The 18,151-nt window shown below is 41.7% G+C and overlaps 2 protein-coding genes across 2 annotated transcripts in view; one reads left to right on the forward strand and one right to left on the reverse strand.

The window, feature by feature from the left end:
• The window catches only part of pdzrn3b (PDZ domain containing RING finger 3b), a 233,886-nt gene that overhangs the window by 199,245 nt on the left and 16,490 nt on the right, over positions 1-18,151 (forward strand). The window lies entirely within an intron of this gene.
• LOC148159840 (uncharacterized) lies at positions 10,486-15,786 on the reverse strand. Its single transcript, XM_088005956.1, has 3 exons — positions 15,585-15,786; positions 10,559-15,391; positions 10,486-10,505 (listed from the first exon to the last, which is right to left on the reverse strand). The coding sequence occupies exons 2-3, from the start codon at positions 15,162-15,164 to the stop codon at positions 10,486-10,488; spliced, it is 4,626 nt and encodes a 1,541-aa protein (XP_087862082.1). The 5' UTR covers positions 15,165-15,391; positions 15,585-15,786.

An 18,151-nucleotide genomic window follows, 5' to 3' on the forward strand; every position in this document is an offset into this window, starting at 1 on the left:
CATCTCATCGGTGGAGGAATATAATTCCTGACACTGAAACTCAAATATCCAATCATTATTTTATCTGGTTTTTCTTTTCCTTTAAACTCTAATAGCACAGAAGTGCTATCCACTCTTTCTCCATTTCTAAAAGCCTGCAGTCATCTGATATTTGTCACTTCTCCTCCTTTTATGATTTTCTTTAACTCATCCAAGTTTTCTCCTAATGGAATCCCTGATATTACCCCTTTTATTCCTCTCTCTTCTCCCAATATTTTCCTCTCCATTACATCTCTTTTACAAATCGACTGTATTTTTAACGCTTTGTTCTTTTGTTCAGCATTTTTACAGATAATCAACAGGCTTCCATCTCTTAGCACTTTAGCTAATTCCACCTCTCCAATTACTTTCTTTAGACCAATAGATAACGTGATTGGACTCACTCCTGTCAAATCCTGCCCAGCTCTGAATTTCAAAATTACCTTGAACTCCTCCATCATTACTTTCTTTCGTGTCTCGACGTTTTCCTCCTCATCTTCGAGAGATCTTTTTCCTGTATTTATCCCTTTCTTGCACCGCAGTGAAGTTAGTTGCGGTCTTTCTTGCTCTTATCTTTTCCTCCTCCCCCTTTCTTATTTTCTACCACCGACCAACTTGTTTCCATTCCTTCATCCTCTGAGCACCCTCCACTACTACTAGCCATCTTAGTCCACTCACAGTCCAGATTATGCCTTTAAACCGCTCTTCCACTTCTTAGCTTCTCGTGACCGAACCACGCTCCGTCAGAGTTGCTACTTCCGTCCCGACTCGCCACCTCGGGCCAAAGACCGAAATCCCGGAATCCCTTGGCCTGATTACCGCAGCTTGTGGGGTTTTGCCTGACTGGGAGCGAGAACGTAACCTGTTGAATGTGACAGGCAACCAATCAGAAAGCGCAGTGACGTAAGAACGTAGGGGACTCACGGGATTCGATTGCGGAATCCCAGGAGGGGGGAGTGGAGGTGCGCGGGAGCGGGCGGGCAGCTGGCCAGTAATGCCAGAATTAATAGTAAATAATAAAGACTTTGTGGTATTCTGATTTAGTAATGTAATTATATTGGTTGTGTTACCACCCCCACGCCACTAGAGGCAGTAGCAGGCCCGAAAAGATGCGACTAAGGAGCAGATTTAGAAGTACACCGAAAGCTACAGAATTTGCTAAAAACTGTGAGCTGCCATGAAGTAAATAAAAGAGAGAAGTTCAAATACATTCTGAGAGTGAAATTCCTTCCTAAAGGTGAAAATATATCACAGATATCAAAAGAAAATAAAAACAGAAGTATAGGAAATAGCGCCCCCTTCACTTCCGGATTGCAATGGGCTCTTTGCACCTCAGCTTCTGCGTTCGGGGTAAAGCGGCTCGATTGTTTCCATCCAATACAAATATCATTTACATTAGGTGCTTGCAGTGCGTGGCCAAGGTTTGTACATCGATCCGAAGCCCCAACAAGTCAGCTGGAGAAAGGTTTTAAGATGTACGCCTCGTTATACATTCACTGATACGAAGGTGAGTTTTACTTACACTTTGTGGCTAACATTAACGTTAGCTTATGCTAGTAGGCAATATTCTCGGACATTGTTCTTGTAAAATGTGCTATTTAAGTATCTAAACATTCTAACGGACAATGTATTTATCTTATTTTCAAGTATATTATGTGTGTTTATTGTCGTTAGTGTCACAGACTAACGGGGAGGTCACGGTTCGGGCTTTTTACTTCCGAAGCCTGACGGAGCTCAACAAGCCTCATAGCTCGACAGTAGCGCAGCTCTGGTGTCAGAGATCTGGTTCAGCTGTTCAGGTTCAAAGTTGCTGCTTTTAGAAAAATATGACCGTGTTGCTTCATGTCTCCGTGTTATTTCGTTTTATTACCTTTGCATGTTTCTTGTGAAGAGCTCAGATAGGACGGTGTTTACAGCAGGATGTACAGGCGGATCAGTCGCTCGGCTGTCTGGCTCTGGTCTGCTCTCTCGTTCCCATAAACTCTTTCAGGCTGAATATAGAAGTGATTCCATGGAAATAACTCAGGGAGGCTCCTTTATTTACCATCCGTATCCCCGGTAGTTTTAGGCTGATCCGGAGTGAAGTGAAGGCTGCAAACTTTGCTGTGCGGCGTTAGCTGGTAGCGACAGATATTTACAAGCCATCTTCTTAATTCAGGATCGCTTGGAAATTAACGAAAACTTAAAAGCCCATTATATTAGGAAGACAACAATGTTAATAGTATTGTTTTTTTTTGCATCTGAAATACGACTTAGTCTTTTCTACCAGTCATGGTAACTCAAAGCGGAAAAAAGTGAGCCGCATTAGCTCCTGGAGATGTGACGTCAACGCCTTAGGTGCAAACAGCCCATGACCCCATTACCAAATAAGGTAAGAGACTGACAGTGGTCCGTCCCCGCCCCTTTCTGTTTGCTGCAGCGAGGTCCTTCTAGGCGGGAGGTATTGACCATAGACATAATATAAGAGTAGACCCCGCATTGACCGCTGCGGCGCAGGAAATACGGCGGCCATCTTGGAGCGGTATACCCTCCTACTTTGCTCAATCAAAACAGCAGATGATGCCTCAGCACTGAGGGATATTGTTGTTCTGATCGATGGACGATTGATGTGAGGGCTCCACAGACAACATTTCACAAGTAAGATGGACATATTATTGTGTATACACAATAATATGTCCATCTTACTTGTATATATTGTGATTAGAATATTACTTTACTGTATTTATGTCCACCGGCGAGATACCAGCTAATATTAGCCACAGTGCTTGGTGTAATACGGGTTCAGCCCCGCTATGAAGGCTAAATCTTAAAAAATTAATTATTCTCTAACATTGACTTAGATTATCTGACACAAGAGCCTATATTAGAAATAAAACAATATAACACATATTATAAAACAAATATTATGTGTTATAACCAGTGGCGCAACTGCACATTATTCAGGTGGATGCGAAAACATAAATCGGCGCCCCCCCAAGGAAGGAACGTCAGCGTAGAAAACATACGCTCGCTCCCCCCCAAACCCCACCCGAGGCGAGGATACGCTAAGTGTGAAACTTGCGCTAGATTTACCTCATTATGTGCGTTAGGTGAAGGAGCGTAAGGCGCGCTGAAGTGTATGGGAAGTGTGTGTTGTTGCGCAACATCCCCCCCCTCTCTCTCTCTCTACTTCCCCTTCTGAGAGGAGGGAGATGTTGCTCCCAGCTCTCTAACGGGTCCGAGAAGCCTCTAACTCCGGAGTATTACTACAGATGAGAATATAGAGGACATTCTGTTTAAGCTGGGCGCGAGAAAGACTAGCCTGGCTTCTAACGACCTCCATCCAGATGTCCCACCCTTTTTCACCCTGTGAATGAGCCAGATTGAGCAGCCCGGAATCAGCTAGTTTCACAGAGCACACCTGTTAACGGTCGCTCTTTCTCTTTATTACAAATTGCACTTATTACTGAACCAGGTAGGTTTTAGTGACTCGGGCGAGTCCCAAGGGTGTTGTTTTAGTTTTGGCTAAAAGCAACCTATAAAACATTTTCCACTTTCTCCTCCCAGAATCAAACTTCATAGCTATTTTACAACCATCAAAGAACTTTAAGGTGACTCATTAATTGAATGTCCACAACATCTTTTAGATTTTCTTAATGCTAAGTAAGGCAATTTTGCAAGGGTCAGTACAGCTTAATTCAGTAACAGAAATAATCAAATACGTAAAATCAATAATCTAGCCTATCTTTCTCTAATGCTGACACTGTGAACTAAAAAAGAAAAACTTTGAGAGAGACGGACGGAGTTTGGCATTTTGAACCCCAGAACTGGCCTGATGATGGAAAAGGTGTTGCAGCAGCAGGAGGCTCCCAGTACAGGAAGAGTACTGAGTCAGAGGGGCAGATCTCGGGCCTCAGGGTGACTTCCTCATGCAGTCCTCTCCTTCTTGTCTTGCAGCTCTGTAGCTCCTTTCTCTTCGTGTCACGATCTTTCTGGTCCTTCGAGATGTAGACGAGTTGGTCTCATGGAAGGAACACACCAGTTCTTCCTCTTTGCCTTTGTTCTTTGCCTTTGTCTTTATCTTCATCTTTGCCTTGGTCTTTTTCTTTGGGGTCTCGAACCCAGCTGATGAGAGAAATGCAATTTGAAGCCACATGTTGCGGGGCTAACGGGTTGGTCCCCATATGCAGAACAGTCTTCGGCTCCTCTTCTTCAGCTGCAGAGTTCTTTGTCCATCTCGATCTTGGCTCGAAGCTGCCTGAAGGATCCAACCAAAGACTCCTCTTTTGCACTCACCTTATAAAGGGTTTATCCACCCTTTTAGTGCATTTGCATAGCTTTGTTGCTGTGCCTGTCTCATTGGCTGACTGCTTGGACCGATGATCTCATATCCGTCACCGTCTTGGAGACATGACATGATGTCTGTTCTAACGACCCAGGGTTGCTCAACAGTCCTCTTGTGTCTAACCTTTTCTTAGGAAAGTTGAAGTTTAGCAATAAGGCCTTGGTCATCTCTGCTCTCCCATCAGTTCCTCTTTCCCCCTGACTTTTCACCTACCATCTACCTCCAACACAACATCAGTGACCTTTGATTACAGTTACACATTTTACACCATTTCAAATTCAATGTCAAAATCACATTTATAACCCCTTAGTTTCTCTGATTTAGCATTCACTTACAATATTATAATAACCATTACTTATTAGTTACTCTTATAATCATGATGTGAGTTATTACAGACATTTCTGAAAAGAAACCAAGAATAATCCATTATTCTAATTATTTGATACCATGTTAAAGTTACTTATTTCACCTTTAAGTACTTCCATAAGTTTAAGAGTAAGTGTAAATATTCTTATAATCCAGGGGTCCCCAAACTTTTTCCTGCGAGGGCCACATAGCTGTTCTTTTCTCTGGTCGGGGGCCGGTCTTAGTTTTTGGAGAAAGAAACCTTAGAAAATTCTTGTCGACGGGTGGGGGGGGGGGGTTGGAAGAGGAGGAGGAGGAGGAGGAGGGTGGGGGTGGAGGAGGAGAAGGGCTGTTCTGTCTTTGAAACTGTCGAGGGGGGGGACGACACATTCGCGCTTTTAGATAGATTTTTACCCAGAATGCAAATGGAAAAAACCGTGAGTGAAATGGTGACTGGGACTGACTAGTATATATTCCATTGAGGGAAAGTTAGTTTCACATCTGCTCAAGCCCCCTGGTGGTTGAAGAAAAATCCACATATAAACCAGAAAATACAATATATGAAAAAAAAACACTGAATGCTCTCTGGTATGAGCAGGCAGGCCGGATCTGGCATTGTTCAGGGGGCCGGACCAAATGACGTGGTGGGCCGGATCCGGCCCGCGGGCCGTAGCTTGGGGACCCCTGCTATAATCAAACCAACATCAACCACCGGTTAAACCAATATTAATTATTGGCTTAACTATAAGTTATCATTATTAATTTAAGTATTTTACCCTGGGTTTTATCCAATTACTCAAAATGTCTAGATTTTATTCCTTAAACCTTTAGTGCTCAAAATGAGCAGTCTGAACTATTTTTATTCACTGCAGGCTGGAAACTTCCTCTTTTTCCAGGAAACCTGCTCTTCCTGTTACATGACTCTCTTTCTGTCTGACTATGATTTTTTATGATTAAATAGAAAAAAGTAGAATTAAAACAGGACACAATTACAACACACACAACCAGATTAATTTTATTATCGTCTGACTCTACTGTTGGGTCTTGATGTCACCTGTGTAATCAGTTTTAAAGATAACTTATTTATTGTCATTATTAAACTAAAATCTCCAGCATGGGGAAGTGGGCTGAGCTCGACTTTTTCTCGACAGAAGACATAATCGGCACCCTCCAGACGGGGTTTTGGCGCCCAGAGGGGGCATGTGTTGCATGCGCTGCATACCCACTTTTTGCGCCACTGGTTGTAACCTTCACCAGCAACGTTTACACAGGTGGTAAAGACTATTATTTATATGTAGTTCTTTCAATAGTAAGATACATCCCAAATCTTCCGTTTTTGTTTTGAAAGTTTCATAAAGACACGATGTGAGGAAGGAATCTATAAAGAGAGACGGATTCACTGCAGCACGGATGAATCTCACATCGGATTTTGGACTCAATCTCAGCTACTGAATCACTGAAGCTAGAACTCCTCGGCTCAAAAACATATATCTTTATTTATTTGTGTTTGTATAGTTATATAAATATGTATTGATATTACTAAATAATTTATTAAATAAATTATGAATGGCTGTGTGCTTTGTAATATGCTCTTCATACATCGATATCAGAATATTCCATTCCTATTCTATTGTTATAGCCACTAAGCATATTTAAATATGCTGAACTATGTATTAAAAACATACTTAAATAATACAATTGTTTATAAATGTAGCTTTGATAGATGTTTGAATATGGTTTCCAGTAACAAAAAAGCGTGTTATGATCGATTAAATGCGCTGATACGTCATTGTGCCTGCTAAACACATAAGCTGAGTGGAGTGGAGTACCGCTCCAAGATGGCCGCCCTAAATCTCGTCAGCGACAATAGGCGAGAGCGGTCCATGAAGCATCTATGCTTATGTCTATGGTATTGACGACTCTACTTAGCATACGAATACCCTAGCATATGCAAAGGCGCTTCAGCAGACCCACGTGGATTCTCAGTCATTGGATGAAAAACAATGACATCACAGTTCATCATTGACATGTGATTGGCTGGTTGATGTGTGCCCATTGGACAGTACAGGACAGTCTTTATGAATAAACCCCACCCCAATCATTTGTAACGCTGTATTTAAAAAAAAAAATCTATATAAAAAATAAATGCTGTATTAAAATATATTCATTTGATATTGCTTATATACAACATGTTCATATATGAGGAACATAAATGAGGCACATAAGTTTTTTTCTTTATTTCATTTTATTTATTTTTTTTACTGTTTGCACACAAAATAAGACATAAATGCTTGTCCATTTCTGGACTATCTGGCAGTGGGTTTTTTTGTCCAAACATGATCCAACATTATGCTGCGTTCAGGACAGGCCCAACGTCTCTCCTGTAGCGTAGGCCCGACGTCACTGAGCTCCTGGTTGGGGGAACTTGGGTTCTCAACCTCACCACAGTCCATCCTGACACCCCCTCATAGCTGCCATCCTCCCAGAATGCCACCTCCTCTGCTGCCAGTACTCTCTGCCTTCCTCCATCAACTGTTAATACAGAACAATCATTATGAGCTACAGGCATCTTTTTGTCATTATGAAACTACAGTGAAATTGTTTGGCAACTTCCAGCTTAGTATGCGCACATAAGACATTAAAACAAAACAAAAAAAAAACAAAAAAAACATTATATTAATAAATTCTTACAAAAAATAAAAACTTTAATGAAAAAGAGAAAATACTTGGAAACAATTGTTAGAAAAAATAATTAAAAGCAGTTGGTAATAAATAGTAAAACATAATTCAACAAACTTTGAGGCAGATAATTTGCCTTGATGGATTTTAATAAATCACAGTACTTTAATCATTCAAGGATTTGTAACATCTCTAGATCTTACCTGCTTCTTTCTTGACCAACATCTGGATGACTGGCAGTAGGTCCTTGATGCAGCTGGAAAACATTGTGTGCATAGTCAATACATAGCATAATTATATTATGTACATAAACAATATTGAAGCATAAAATATCATCAACATTCTAAAATAGTAGATACTCACACACAGTTGCATCTCTGTCCTCGTCATGGACATCAGAACGTTCCTGAAGATTCTGATTGACACAAATGTGACTCCCATTCTGTGGAGTGTCTGTGGAAATAAATGTAAAAGTAAAAAATATTGTAGCAAATATATCGCTTCCTCAAAAATACAGTTAGGGCCAGAAATATTTGGACAGTAATGCAATTTTCGCGAGTTGGGCTCTGCATGCCACCGCATTGAATTTGAAATGAAACCTCTACAACAGAATTCAAGTGCAGATTGTAACGTTTAATTTAAAGGGTTGAGCAAAAATATCTGATAGAAAATGTAGGAATTGTACACATTTCTTTACAAACACTCCACATTTTAGGAGCTCAAAAGTAATTGGACAAATAACCATAACCAAAACAAAATAGTTTTTTTCAATATTTTGTTGCAAATCCTTTGGAGGCAATCACTGCCTTAAGTCTGGAACCCATGGACATCACCAAACGCTGGGTTTCCTCCTCCTTAATGCTTTGCCAGGCCTTTACAGCCGCAGCCTTCAGGTCTTGCTCGTTTGTGGGTCTTTCCGTCTGAAGTCTGGATTTGAGCAAGTGAAATGCATGCTCAATTGGGTTAAGATCTGGTGATTGACTTGGCCATTGCAGAATGTTCCACTTTTTTGCACTCATGAACTCCTGGGTAGCTTTGGCTGTATGCTTGGGGTCATTGTCCATCTGTACTGTGAAGCGCCGTCCGATCAACTTTGCAGCATTTGGCTGAATCTGGGCTGAAAGTATATCCCGGTACACTTCAGAATTCATCCGGCTACTTTTGTCTGTTGTTATGTCATCAATAAACACAAGTGACCCAGTGCCATTGAAAGCCATGCATGCCCATGCCATCACGTTGTGTCATGTCCTCAACCTCCATCGCCTTGTTGGAGTCGACATTCAGATAAACTCCTCTCCAAGATGACCACACAGACAAGAGGGCTTACGTTGACTCTTTACTGAAGCCAGTTGGAGTAGGGTAAAACTGAGAAATGAACATACAAACGTTCAGAAATAATACACAGTAACAAACAATACAGCACCTAAGGGTACAATAAATTTGCTCCAGAGAAAATATTTAGTGCACGGCTAAACGTTCTTTAAGGGAAATACTGCTTTTACAAACAGCTAAATTATTCTTAATAAACAAAAGATCCATTGCGAAATTTAATACATACCAACAGTGCTTTCAAAGACCGACTGAATCGAAGTTGCCGTGTTACTGAGAGAAAACCATGCTTAGTATTCTCCTGCCTTGTCTACTTTTTATGACATCATCAAAAACGGCAGGCTCTTAAAATGTAGTACCTAATCCTGCCACTAGATGGCAACAACTGAACACTTCTGTAGAATAAACCTGTGAAATGTCAATAAACTGGCACATAACAACACACTCCCCGCCTGAAACTTTACTTGTTTCACCATTAATAACATTCTCAACATTACTCTTCGGAAGAAATAAGCAAAACCGTTTCACTTGCAGGTCGCAAGAACAACTTTACGCCATCTGCACTTGTCACTCTGACCTGAACTTTCCGAACAAGTCCATCTTTACTGGGGTACACTTCAGCAATGATGCCCATAGGCCAAACATTGCGTTTTACTGCATTGTCTCTTAGGAGCACAACATCTCCTGGTTTTAAACTTCTGTGTTCAGATGTCCACTTTTTGCGAGGTTGCAGAGTAGATAAATACTGCTTGCGCCATCTGGTCCAGAATGTGTCTGACAGACTTTGGACCCTGCGCCACTGATGTCGAGACAAGTCTTTGTCATCAAAGTCCCCTACAGGTGCCGGACAAGGACCCACTTTCTGCGTTAACAATGTTGCCGGTGTAAGAATGAATGGATCCATAGGGTCATTGGAGACAGGAATTAATGGTCTGTTGTTCACAATGGCGGTGACCTCTGCCATGAAGGTTACGAGCACCTCGTGTGTGAGTTTGGAAGACCCCATCTGAAGAAACATCGAGTCCAAAATGCGGCGTGCGACACCAATCATCCGTTCCCACACTCCACCCATATGAGAAGAGTGTGGGCTGTTGAAGGTCCACATGCAGTCATGATCCGAAAGAAATCTCTTCACAGATTCTCCATCAATGTTTGATGGGATTCCTAGGACCTTTGAGGCTCCGACAAAATTAGTTCCTCTATCAGAGCGGATGTGCTTCACTGGTCCTCGGATTGCCAGGAACCTTCTCAATCCATTTATGAAACTGGAGGTATCCAGAGATTCAATGACCTCAATATGGATAGCTCTAACACTTAAACAGGTGAATAGAATAGCCCATCTTTTGCTCTCTGCATGACCTCCTCTTGTTCGTCGGGCTGCTACAGACCAGGGGCCAAAAACATCTAGGCCAATATTCGAAAATGGCGGTTCCATGCTGAGCCTGTCGGCTGGGAGATCTGCCATTTTTTGAACTTCACACCTTCCTCTGAGCTTTCTACATGTGATGCACTCAAAGATGAGCTTGCTCACGCACCGTTTGCCACCAAGGATCCAAAAACCAGCAGATCTGATGGCTCCTTCAGTAAAATGCCTCCCTTGATGTTGAATCTCTTCATGGTAATGACGAACTATCAGGGTGGTGACATGATGACGGCCAGGTAGAATCAAAGGTCTTTTTTCTTCAGAACTCAAGCTTGCTTCCTGAAGGCGACCTCCTACCCGTATAATTCCCTTCTTGTCAATGAATGGATCCAAAGACCAGAGTGGGCTACTCTTTGGAATGTTTTTATTAGAAGCAAGTAGTTCCAGCTCTTCTCCAAAGACTTCATGTTGAACAGTTTTAAGGATGACTGTGGTGCTGCAGTTGAGAATATCCACTGATAAGTGTGAGGAACACAAATGCCAGCCTTTACACTCAGTTGAGAGATTCCTCTGCTGCCTTTTGAAACATTGAATGATGTGGATTAAAGCACCAACTGCTTTAACAACTGTTCTCCAGCATGAAAAGCGATTGAAACGATGAGATCTAAGCTGCTGAAACACCACTGTTGACAGAGTTGTCACTTGTCTTATTTCAGGATCGCTTTCTGGCTCCAAAAGCTCAAATGTTTGATCTACAATTGAGGTGTCTTTTGGTTTGGACAAAAAGGTTGGGCCAGTGAACCATATTGTGTTTCTTAAAAGTTCTGCTGGGACAGGTCGTGTCGCAATGTCTGCAGGGTTGTGCTCCGTGTGCACATACTGCCATTGCTGTGGCAGTGTGCTGCGTCTGATTCTTTGGACTCGGTTGTGAACAAATACATGAAATCTCCTTTTCTCATTGTAAATGTAGCCCAGAACAACTTTACTGTCTGTATAAAAGGTGATTGTTGTGAAATGGATGTCAATTTCAGAGACAATCACCTCCGACAAGTTCACTGCCATAACTGCGGCACAAAGCTCCAGTCTGGGTATAGTATATCCAGGCCGTGGAGCAAGTCTTGCTTTACTTGCTATCAAACCCGTGTAGCATTTTCCATGTTCATCCACAGTCTTTAAATATGCAACTGCTGCCACTGCTCTCTCCGAGGCATCTGAAAACACACATAGTTCCGTGTGCTTAGCAGCAGATGGTGGCACATGTGTGTACGATCTAGGGATCTTAAAATGCTGCAGCTCTTTAAGAGTGTTTCTCCAGATCTCCCACAACTTCTCCTTTTTTGGGGGAAGGGGAGTATCCCAGTCCGGGGAATCTATGGTGAATTCCCGAAGGAGTGCTTTACCCTGAATGGTGATAGGAGACACAAATCCGAGTGGGTCATACAGACTGTTTACAGTGGAGAGGATTCCACGTCGGGTAAAAGCTTTTTTCTCCTCTTGAACTTGATAAGTGAAAGTGTCTGAATCCAAGTCCCACAGCAAACCCAAACTGCGTTGCACAGGCAGATTATCAGAATCAAGATCCAGGTCTTTCAGGTTTGCAGCATGATCCTCGCAGGAAAAGGCTTCCATCACCCTTTTACTGTTAGAAGCCAGCTTATGTAGCCTGAGATTTGAACAAGCTAGCATTTCTTGTGTCCTTTTCAGAAGGCTGATGGCATCCTCTGGAGAAGGAAGAGATTTCAGGCCATCGTCCATATAGAAATCGCGGACAACAAACTGTCTAGCATCCTCTCCAAAATCCTTTTGACCATCCTCTGCTGCTCTTCTGAGGCAGTAAATAGCTACTGCAGGCGAAGGGCTATTTCCGAAAACGTGCACCTTCATGCGGTATTCTGTTATCTCTCCTTCAGGGTCGTTATTCTTGAACCAGAGAAACCGGAGAAAATTGCGGTCTTCTGGTTTGACCGTGAAACAGTAAAACATTTGCTGTATGTCTACTGAAAAGGCAATTGGTTCCTTTCTGAACCTCAGAAGAACCCCAATGAGGCTATTATTGAGGTCAGGCCCTGTCAAAAGTACCTGATTTAAGGAAAGTCCGTTATGCTGTGCACTAGAGTCGAAGACAACCCTTATTTGAGATGGTTTTTTTGGATGAAAAACCCCAAAGCAAGGTAAATACCAATGCTCCTCCCCGGGTTTCAGTGAAGGTGCTTCTTCTGCATGCCCATTTTTAAAGATCTTTTCCATGAAATCACAAAACTGCTGTTTCATCTCAGGTTTCTTTCTGAAATTTTGCTGCAGTGAGTTGAGTCGCTTAAGTGCTTGTAAGCGGTTGTCTGGAAGCTGTGGTCGCCATGTCCTGAAAGGAAGAGGAGCCACCCAGTTGTTCTTTTCATCCTGGTGTACTTCTCTGTCCATGATTGTAAGGAATTGAATGTCCTCTATTGAAGGAGCCTCCAAGTCATCATCCTTTGTTTGGTGAAAGACATCAGCATCGGAGCCTTCATAAGTGACGATGCCTTTGTTTAAAGAAGAAACTGCGATGGGGTCATCATAGCAGTATCGCTCTTTAACTGTGAAACCCTGTGGGCATGGTTCAAATAAAGAGGGCCGTCCATTTTTTAAGATGTTGGTGTAACAGGAGGTCACCACAGATGGCTTATGGACATCTCCAATGCATACATCACCAACAATCACCCAACCCAAATCTAGTTTTTGGGCATATGGTGCATTATGCGGGCCGTTTACTTGCTTTCTAACCTTATGTACTCTGATAATGTCTCTGCCTAATAAGAGCACAATAGGAGCTTGCTCCTCAAGCTTGGGGAAATTCTTTGCAAGAGGTTTCAAATGGCTATGGTTCAATGCCACTTCGGGTGTCGGGATTTCTGAACGATTATTTGGAATCTCGTTGCATTCAATTAATGTTGGTAAAGAGAGCTGAATGCTGCCATCATTAGCCTCGACCATGAAGCCACGGGCCTGCCTGCCTTCTGTTTCCATAGTTCCTGCACAGGTTTTCAGGAAATATGGTGTGGCTATCCCTGATATATTGAACAGATCAAAAAATTCAGACCGTGCAAGTGATTTATTACTTTGGTCATCTAATATTGCATACATCTTAACTGCAGCATCAGGATGACCAGCAGGAAATACTTTCACAAGACTTATTTTAGAACAGGAACGTCCTGAGATTTCCTTGCCACAGATTTTCGTGCATGTCGTGGAGACAGCCATTTCCTTGCTGTCATTTATTCCCTCCCCGCCATTCTCTGATATAGAGGAATCTGGGGTACTCGACCACGGTGCAGTCCCTGGGTGTAGGACTGTAACATGTTTTTTACTTCCACACTCTGTGCAGATTATCTCTTCATCACAGTTCTTTGCCAAATGTAGAGCTTTGCAACACTTATAACAAATCCCATATTTCTTCAGAATTGCCTTTCGTTCTTCAATGAGCATTCCCCTGAAGGTCCTACATTTAGAAAGAGGGTGAGGTTTGTTGTGTAGCACACAATGTTTGGCTGGATCATCTGTTGAGACGGGCCTACTTGCAGATGGAATACTGGTTTGAACAGAGCCACAGTGCTGTCTAGGTAATGTCTTAGGAGAGACCCCGGTTTTCAGTACAGCGAAAGGCTTATGAGCATCAGTTCTCAGGACTGGCCTATGGTGCTCAGTTGAATCATTATGCAATGCTGTCAGCATGAAACTGGGGTCAGTTCTCATTTTAGCTTGATTACACACAAAATTCACAAAGAAACTGAATGGAGGATAGAGAACCATGTGTTCCTCTTTGTATTGAAATCCTGATGTTAGCCACTTTTCTTGTAAATAGAATGGCAACTTCTGCACAACAGGGTTAATGCCACGAGGCGTATCTAGGTAACTTAGACCTAGTAGATCACCATCTGCCTTGGCTGCCTCTATCTCCATTAACAAATCTCCGAGTTCTCTTAATTTGCGGTGGTCTTTATTAGAGATTTTGGGAAAACTCTCCAACCTTCTGAACAAGGAGTTCTCAACCACCTCTGAAGCCCCGTAACACTCATTTAGTCTGTCCCAAACTGCCCTGAGTCCGTACTCGGGGTAATTCACATGCACTGTTCTTATACGTCTAGCATGTTCTGCTGAGTCTTTCCCTAGCCATTTTACTAAAAGATCTAGCTGCTCGTTGGCTGAGAGGTTTAAATCTCTGATGGCACTCAAAAATGATGCTCTCCAGGCCCTAAAGCACTCAGGACGGTCATTGAACTGTGTGAGACCAGTGGACACTAACTCGCGTCGTGCAATGAATCTAACAAGGTCTGACATACATTTACTTTCTTCCCCTTGACTCATTTGTGGACCATTATCTTTGTAACTAGCATTCTGTAACAGAGGCAAGTTGTCGGTTCTTTTTCTAAAGTCCGTCCTACTGTAGAAAGTGTCTGTAGGATTCTCCAAATAATTTGTGTTTTGCTCAATCTTTGGCATAGATTTTCCAATTAATCTTGACTGTTTCCCAAAATGGTTATTGGATCCAACTGTCATGGTTAGATTCTGAGCCTGAGTTGCTATGGTATGTTCTGATTTTGGCTGCACTGGCAAGGCCATTTCTGGTGCATAGATTCCTTTATCAGAGTCATGTATAGATTCATGTTGGGTTGGTTTCAGGTCTGTATCACATGAATAGGTTTTTGTTTTAGGCATGCCAAAAGTGCCTTCACTGTGGATAGATCCCTCTACATATTCCTTTGTGCGTGATTCTGGATCCACATTTGGAACGTCAATTTCACTAAACATTTCACCATGCTGTTCCACAGCTGACTCCAAAACTTCTGCTTTAGCTTCTGCAGCTGCAGCCTTTTTCTGCGAACGAACTTTATCCAACGAAGCCTCCAAATGTGTTTTTTGAAGCTGTGTTGAGGCTTCAAGCTCTGCTTGTTGTATCCTCAGTCTAACCTCTTTCTCAACAAATGCTGCTTCAGCTTTTGCTGCTTCTGCTTCTGCACGTGCCAATGCTGCAGCTACCTTGCTAGCTGCCGAACTTGTAGACTGCTTAGACGAGCCTGAGATGCGTGATCTTGTTTTAACAGATCCTGATATGGAGCTTTTCCTTGACATAATGAAGACTGAAGCGCTTAGCTTACTTTTATGAACGGGTCTTTTCCAATTGACTAGTTCTTCCGATGTAGAAGGTGGTCCGCCAGAAAGTGTTGTTTTACTGTCATGTCCTCAACCTCCATCGCCTTGTTGGAGTCGACATTCAGATAAACTCCTCTCCAAGATGACCACACAGACAAGAGGGCTTACGTTGACTCTTTACTGAAGCCAGTTGGAGTAGGGTAAAACTGAGAAATGAACATACAAACGTTCAGAAATAATACACAGTAACAAACAATACAGCACCTAAGGGTACAATAAATTTGCTCCAGAGAAAATATTTAGTGCACGGCTAAACGTTCTTTAAGGGAAATACTGCTTTTACAAACAGCTAAATTATTCTTAATAAACAAAAGATCCATTGCGAAATTTAATACATACCAACAGTGCTTTCAAAGACCGACTGAATCGAAGTTGCCGTGTTACTGAGAGAAAACCATGCTTAGTATTCTCCTGCCTTGTCTACTTTTTATGACATCATCAAAAACGGCAGGCTCTTAAAATGTAGTACCTAATCCTGCCACTAGATGGCAACAACTGAACACTTCTGTAGAATAAACCTGTGAAATGTCAATAAACTGGCACATAACAACACACGTTGCCTCCATCATGTTTTACAGAGGATGTGGTGTGCCTTGGATCATGTGCCGTTCCCTTTCTTCTCCAAACGTTTTTCTTCCCATCATTCTGGTACAGGTTGATCTTTGTCTCATCTGTCCATAGAATACTTTTCCAGAACTGGGCTGGCTTCTTGAGGTGTTTTTCAGCAAATTTAACTCTGGCCTGTCTATTTTTGGAATTGATGAATGGTTTGCATCTAGATGTGAACCCTTTGTATTTACTTTCATGGAGTCTTCTCTTTACTGTTGACTTAGAGACAGATACACCTACTTCCCTCAGAGTATTCTGGACTTCAGTTGATGTTGTGAACGGGTTCTTCTTCACCAAAGAAAGTATGCGGCGATCATCCACCACCGTTGTCTTCCGTGGACGCCCAGGCCTTTTTGAGTTCCCAAGCTCACCAGTGAATTCCTTTTTTCTCAGAATATACCCGACTGTTGATTTTGCTACTCCAAGCATGTCTGCTATCTCTCTGATGGATTTTTTCTTTTTTTTCAGCCTCAGGATGTTCTGCTTCACCTCAATTGAGAGTTCCTTTGACCGCATGTTGTCTGGTCACAGCAACAGCTTCCAAATGCAAAACCACACACCTGGAATCAACCCCAGACCTTTTAACTACTTAATTGATTACAGGTTAACGAGGGAGACACCTTCTGAGTTAATTGCAGCCCTTAGAGTCCATTGTCCAATTACTTTTGGTCCCTTGAAAAAGAGGAGGCTATGCATTACAGAGCTATGATTCCTAAACCCTTTCTCCGATTTGGATGTGGAAACTCTCATATTGCAGCTGGGAGTGTGCACTTTCAGCTCATATTATATATATAATTGTATTTCTGAACATGTTTTTGTAAACAGCTAAAATAACAAAACTCCAAATATTTCTGGCCCTAACTGTACATAAGTAAATAAGTTAAAATTATTCTCAACCAGCCATTGTACAATCGGGAATCAACGCAGTGACTGTACATACCTGCTTCATGGGTCCGTCCTGATATCCGTCCGCCATGTTTTCGATCTCTACTGCTTACCACACTCTGCCTTGCTATACTGCATTATAACAAAATAAATAAAATAACCGGAAGATCAGTTTTCCTTACAAATATGCGAGTGTTCACTATTGACAAAATGTGAAATTATAACTTACTGAATTTCTCTTCGTGGACTCCCTAAGAGCGCCTCGGCACCGTGGTCTGAGGCCTAGCTGTTAAGGCTTAGCCATTTTTCAGGTCTGAAAAAAATAAAAGAAGATGCGAGTATTTTTAAGAGTTCAGAACATCACATGTAATAAAAAGAAACTACAGCACGAAGTCTCACCCTACACTTGTTTTGGCATTATGAAAACGACAGACCGCTTTCTGTAAGAAACAAAGCAACTGGCCTCGCTGCATGTGCTCGCTATTCATAAAAGCTTTCTTACCGTGAGTTCGGCCTTGTTGGACCGCCGCGGTGTCATCTGTTGTTTTCAGCCGGGACATTGCTTAATATCAAAACGATACTGAAAACTCCGTGAAATAGGACTTTTTCCACCATTTCACACAACGCACGGGCATTTTCGTTCATGTTGGGTTTAGCATTAGAACTCGTTAGCGCCGGTGCAAATCTCCCTCTGGAGTTTAATGGCGGCCAACTATGAAAGCGCATTACTGCCACCAACTGGACTGGAGTGTTAAATGAAAGTTGACAGAAAAAAAATACATTCTAAAAAGTTATTTTTTCAAAAGTTACATGACAGTATATTTTATTTTTATCATAATTAATTGCTAAAATGTTTTTAAATGTGTAGATGTTTATTTACTCAATTCTACTTTGAGCTGTCTCCTTTTTAGTTTATACAGAATATAATGATTCATCATCCATGAGTTATATTTAGTGCTTAACTAACAAAACTTTTAACAAAAGAATACAAATGTTTATACTCTATCAGAAGGTATCACATACTTTCAACCATTTTGTCCTCCAATTTAAACTCAAGAGTTAAGCAACTGAATACTGATAAATCATCTGTAGTTTAAGTCCTGTATTGTGATGTGGAATGGTGTCACTACCACTCCAATATAGCATGACTCTGGGTCTTTGAAGCTATCAGTGAACATTAACATTAGTTTGAATATTATTCACAAAAATACTTTATATACAATGAACCACTCTGGAACATGTTTTTTTTTATTATTATTATTGATTAAGTTGTGCAATTCTTTGATTAAGTTGTGTGGGAGGAATGTCAAAGTAAGATCACGTTTAACAAAAGTCTATTGTATGTATTCATGCATATTCTTCTTTTATATCATCAGTTCAACCAAACTAAGTTTTTCAGTGCTCCTAACACA

This window comes from Poecilia mexicana, unplaced genomic scaffold (genome assembly GCF_051168715.1).
Source record: "Poecilia mexicana isolate PSO_F unplaced genomic scaffold, ASM5116871v1 scaffold_5, whole genome shotgun sequence".
Classification (NCBI taxonomy): domain Eukaryota; kingdom Metazoa; phylum Chordata; class Actinopteri; order Cyprinodontiformes; family Poeciliidae; genus Poecilia; species Poecilia mexicana.

What these genes read in the sequence shown, in the direction of transcription:
- LOC148159840 (XM_088005956.1), bottom strand. Translation starts at nt 15,164, where the DNA reads ATGTCAAGGAAAAGCTCCATATCAGGATCTGTTAAAACAAGATCACGC. An exon ending in ATCAGTGGATATTCTCAACT is followed by an intron (nt 10,506 to 10,558) that starts GCAGCACCACAG and finishes TTTGGAGAAGAG; the next exon opens with CTGGAACTACTTGCTTCTAA.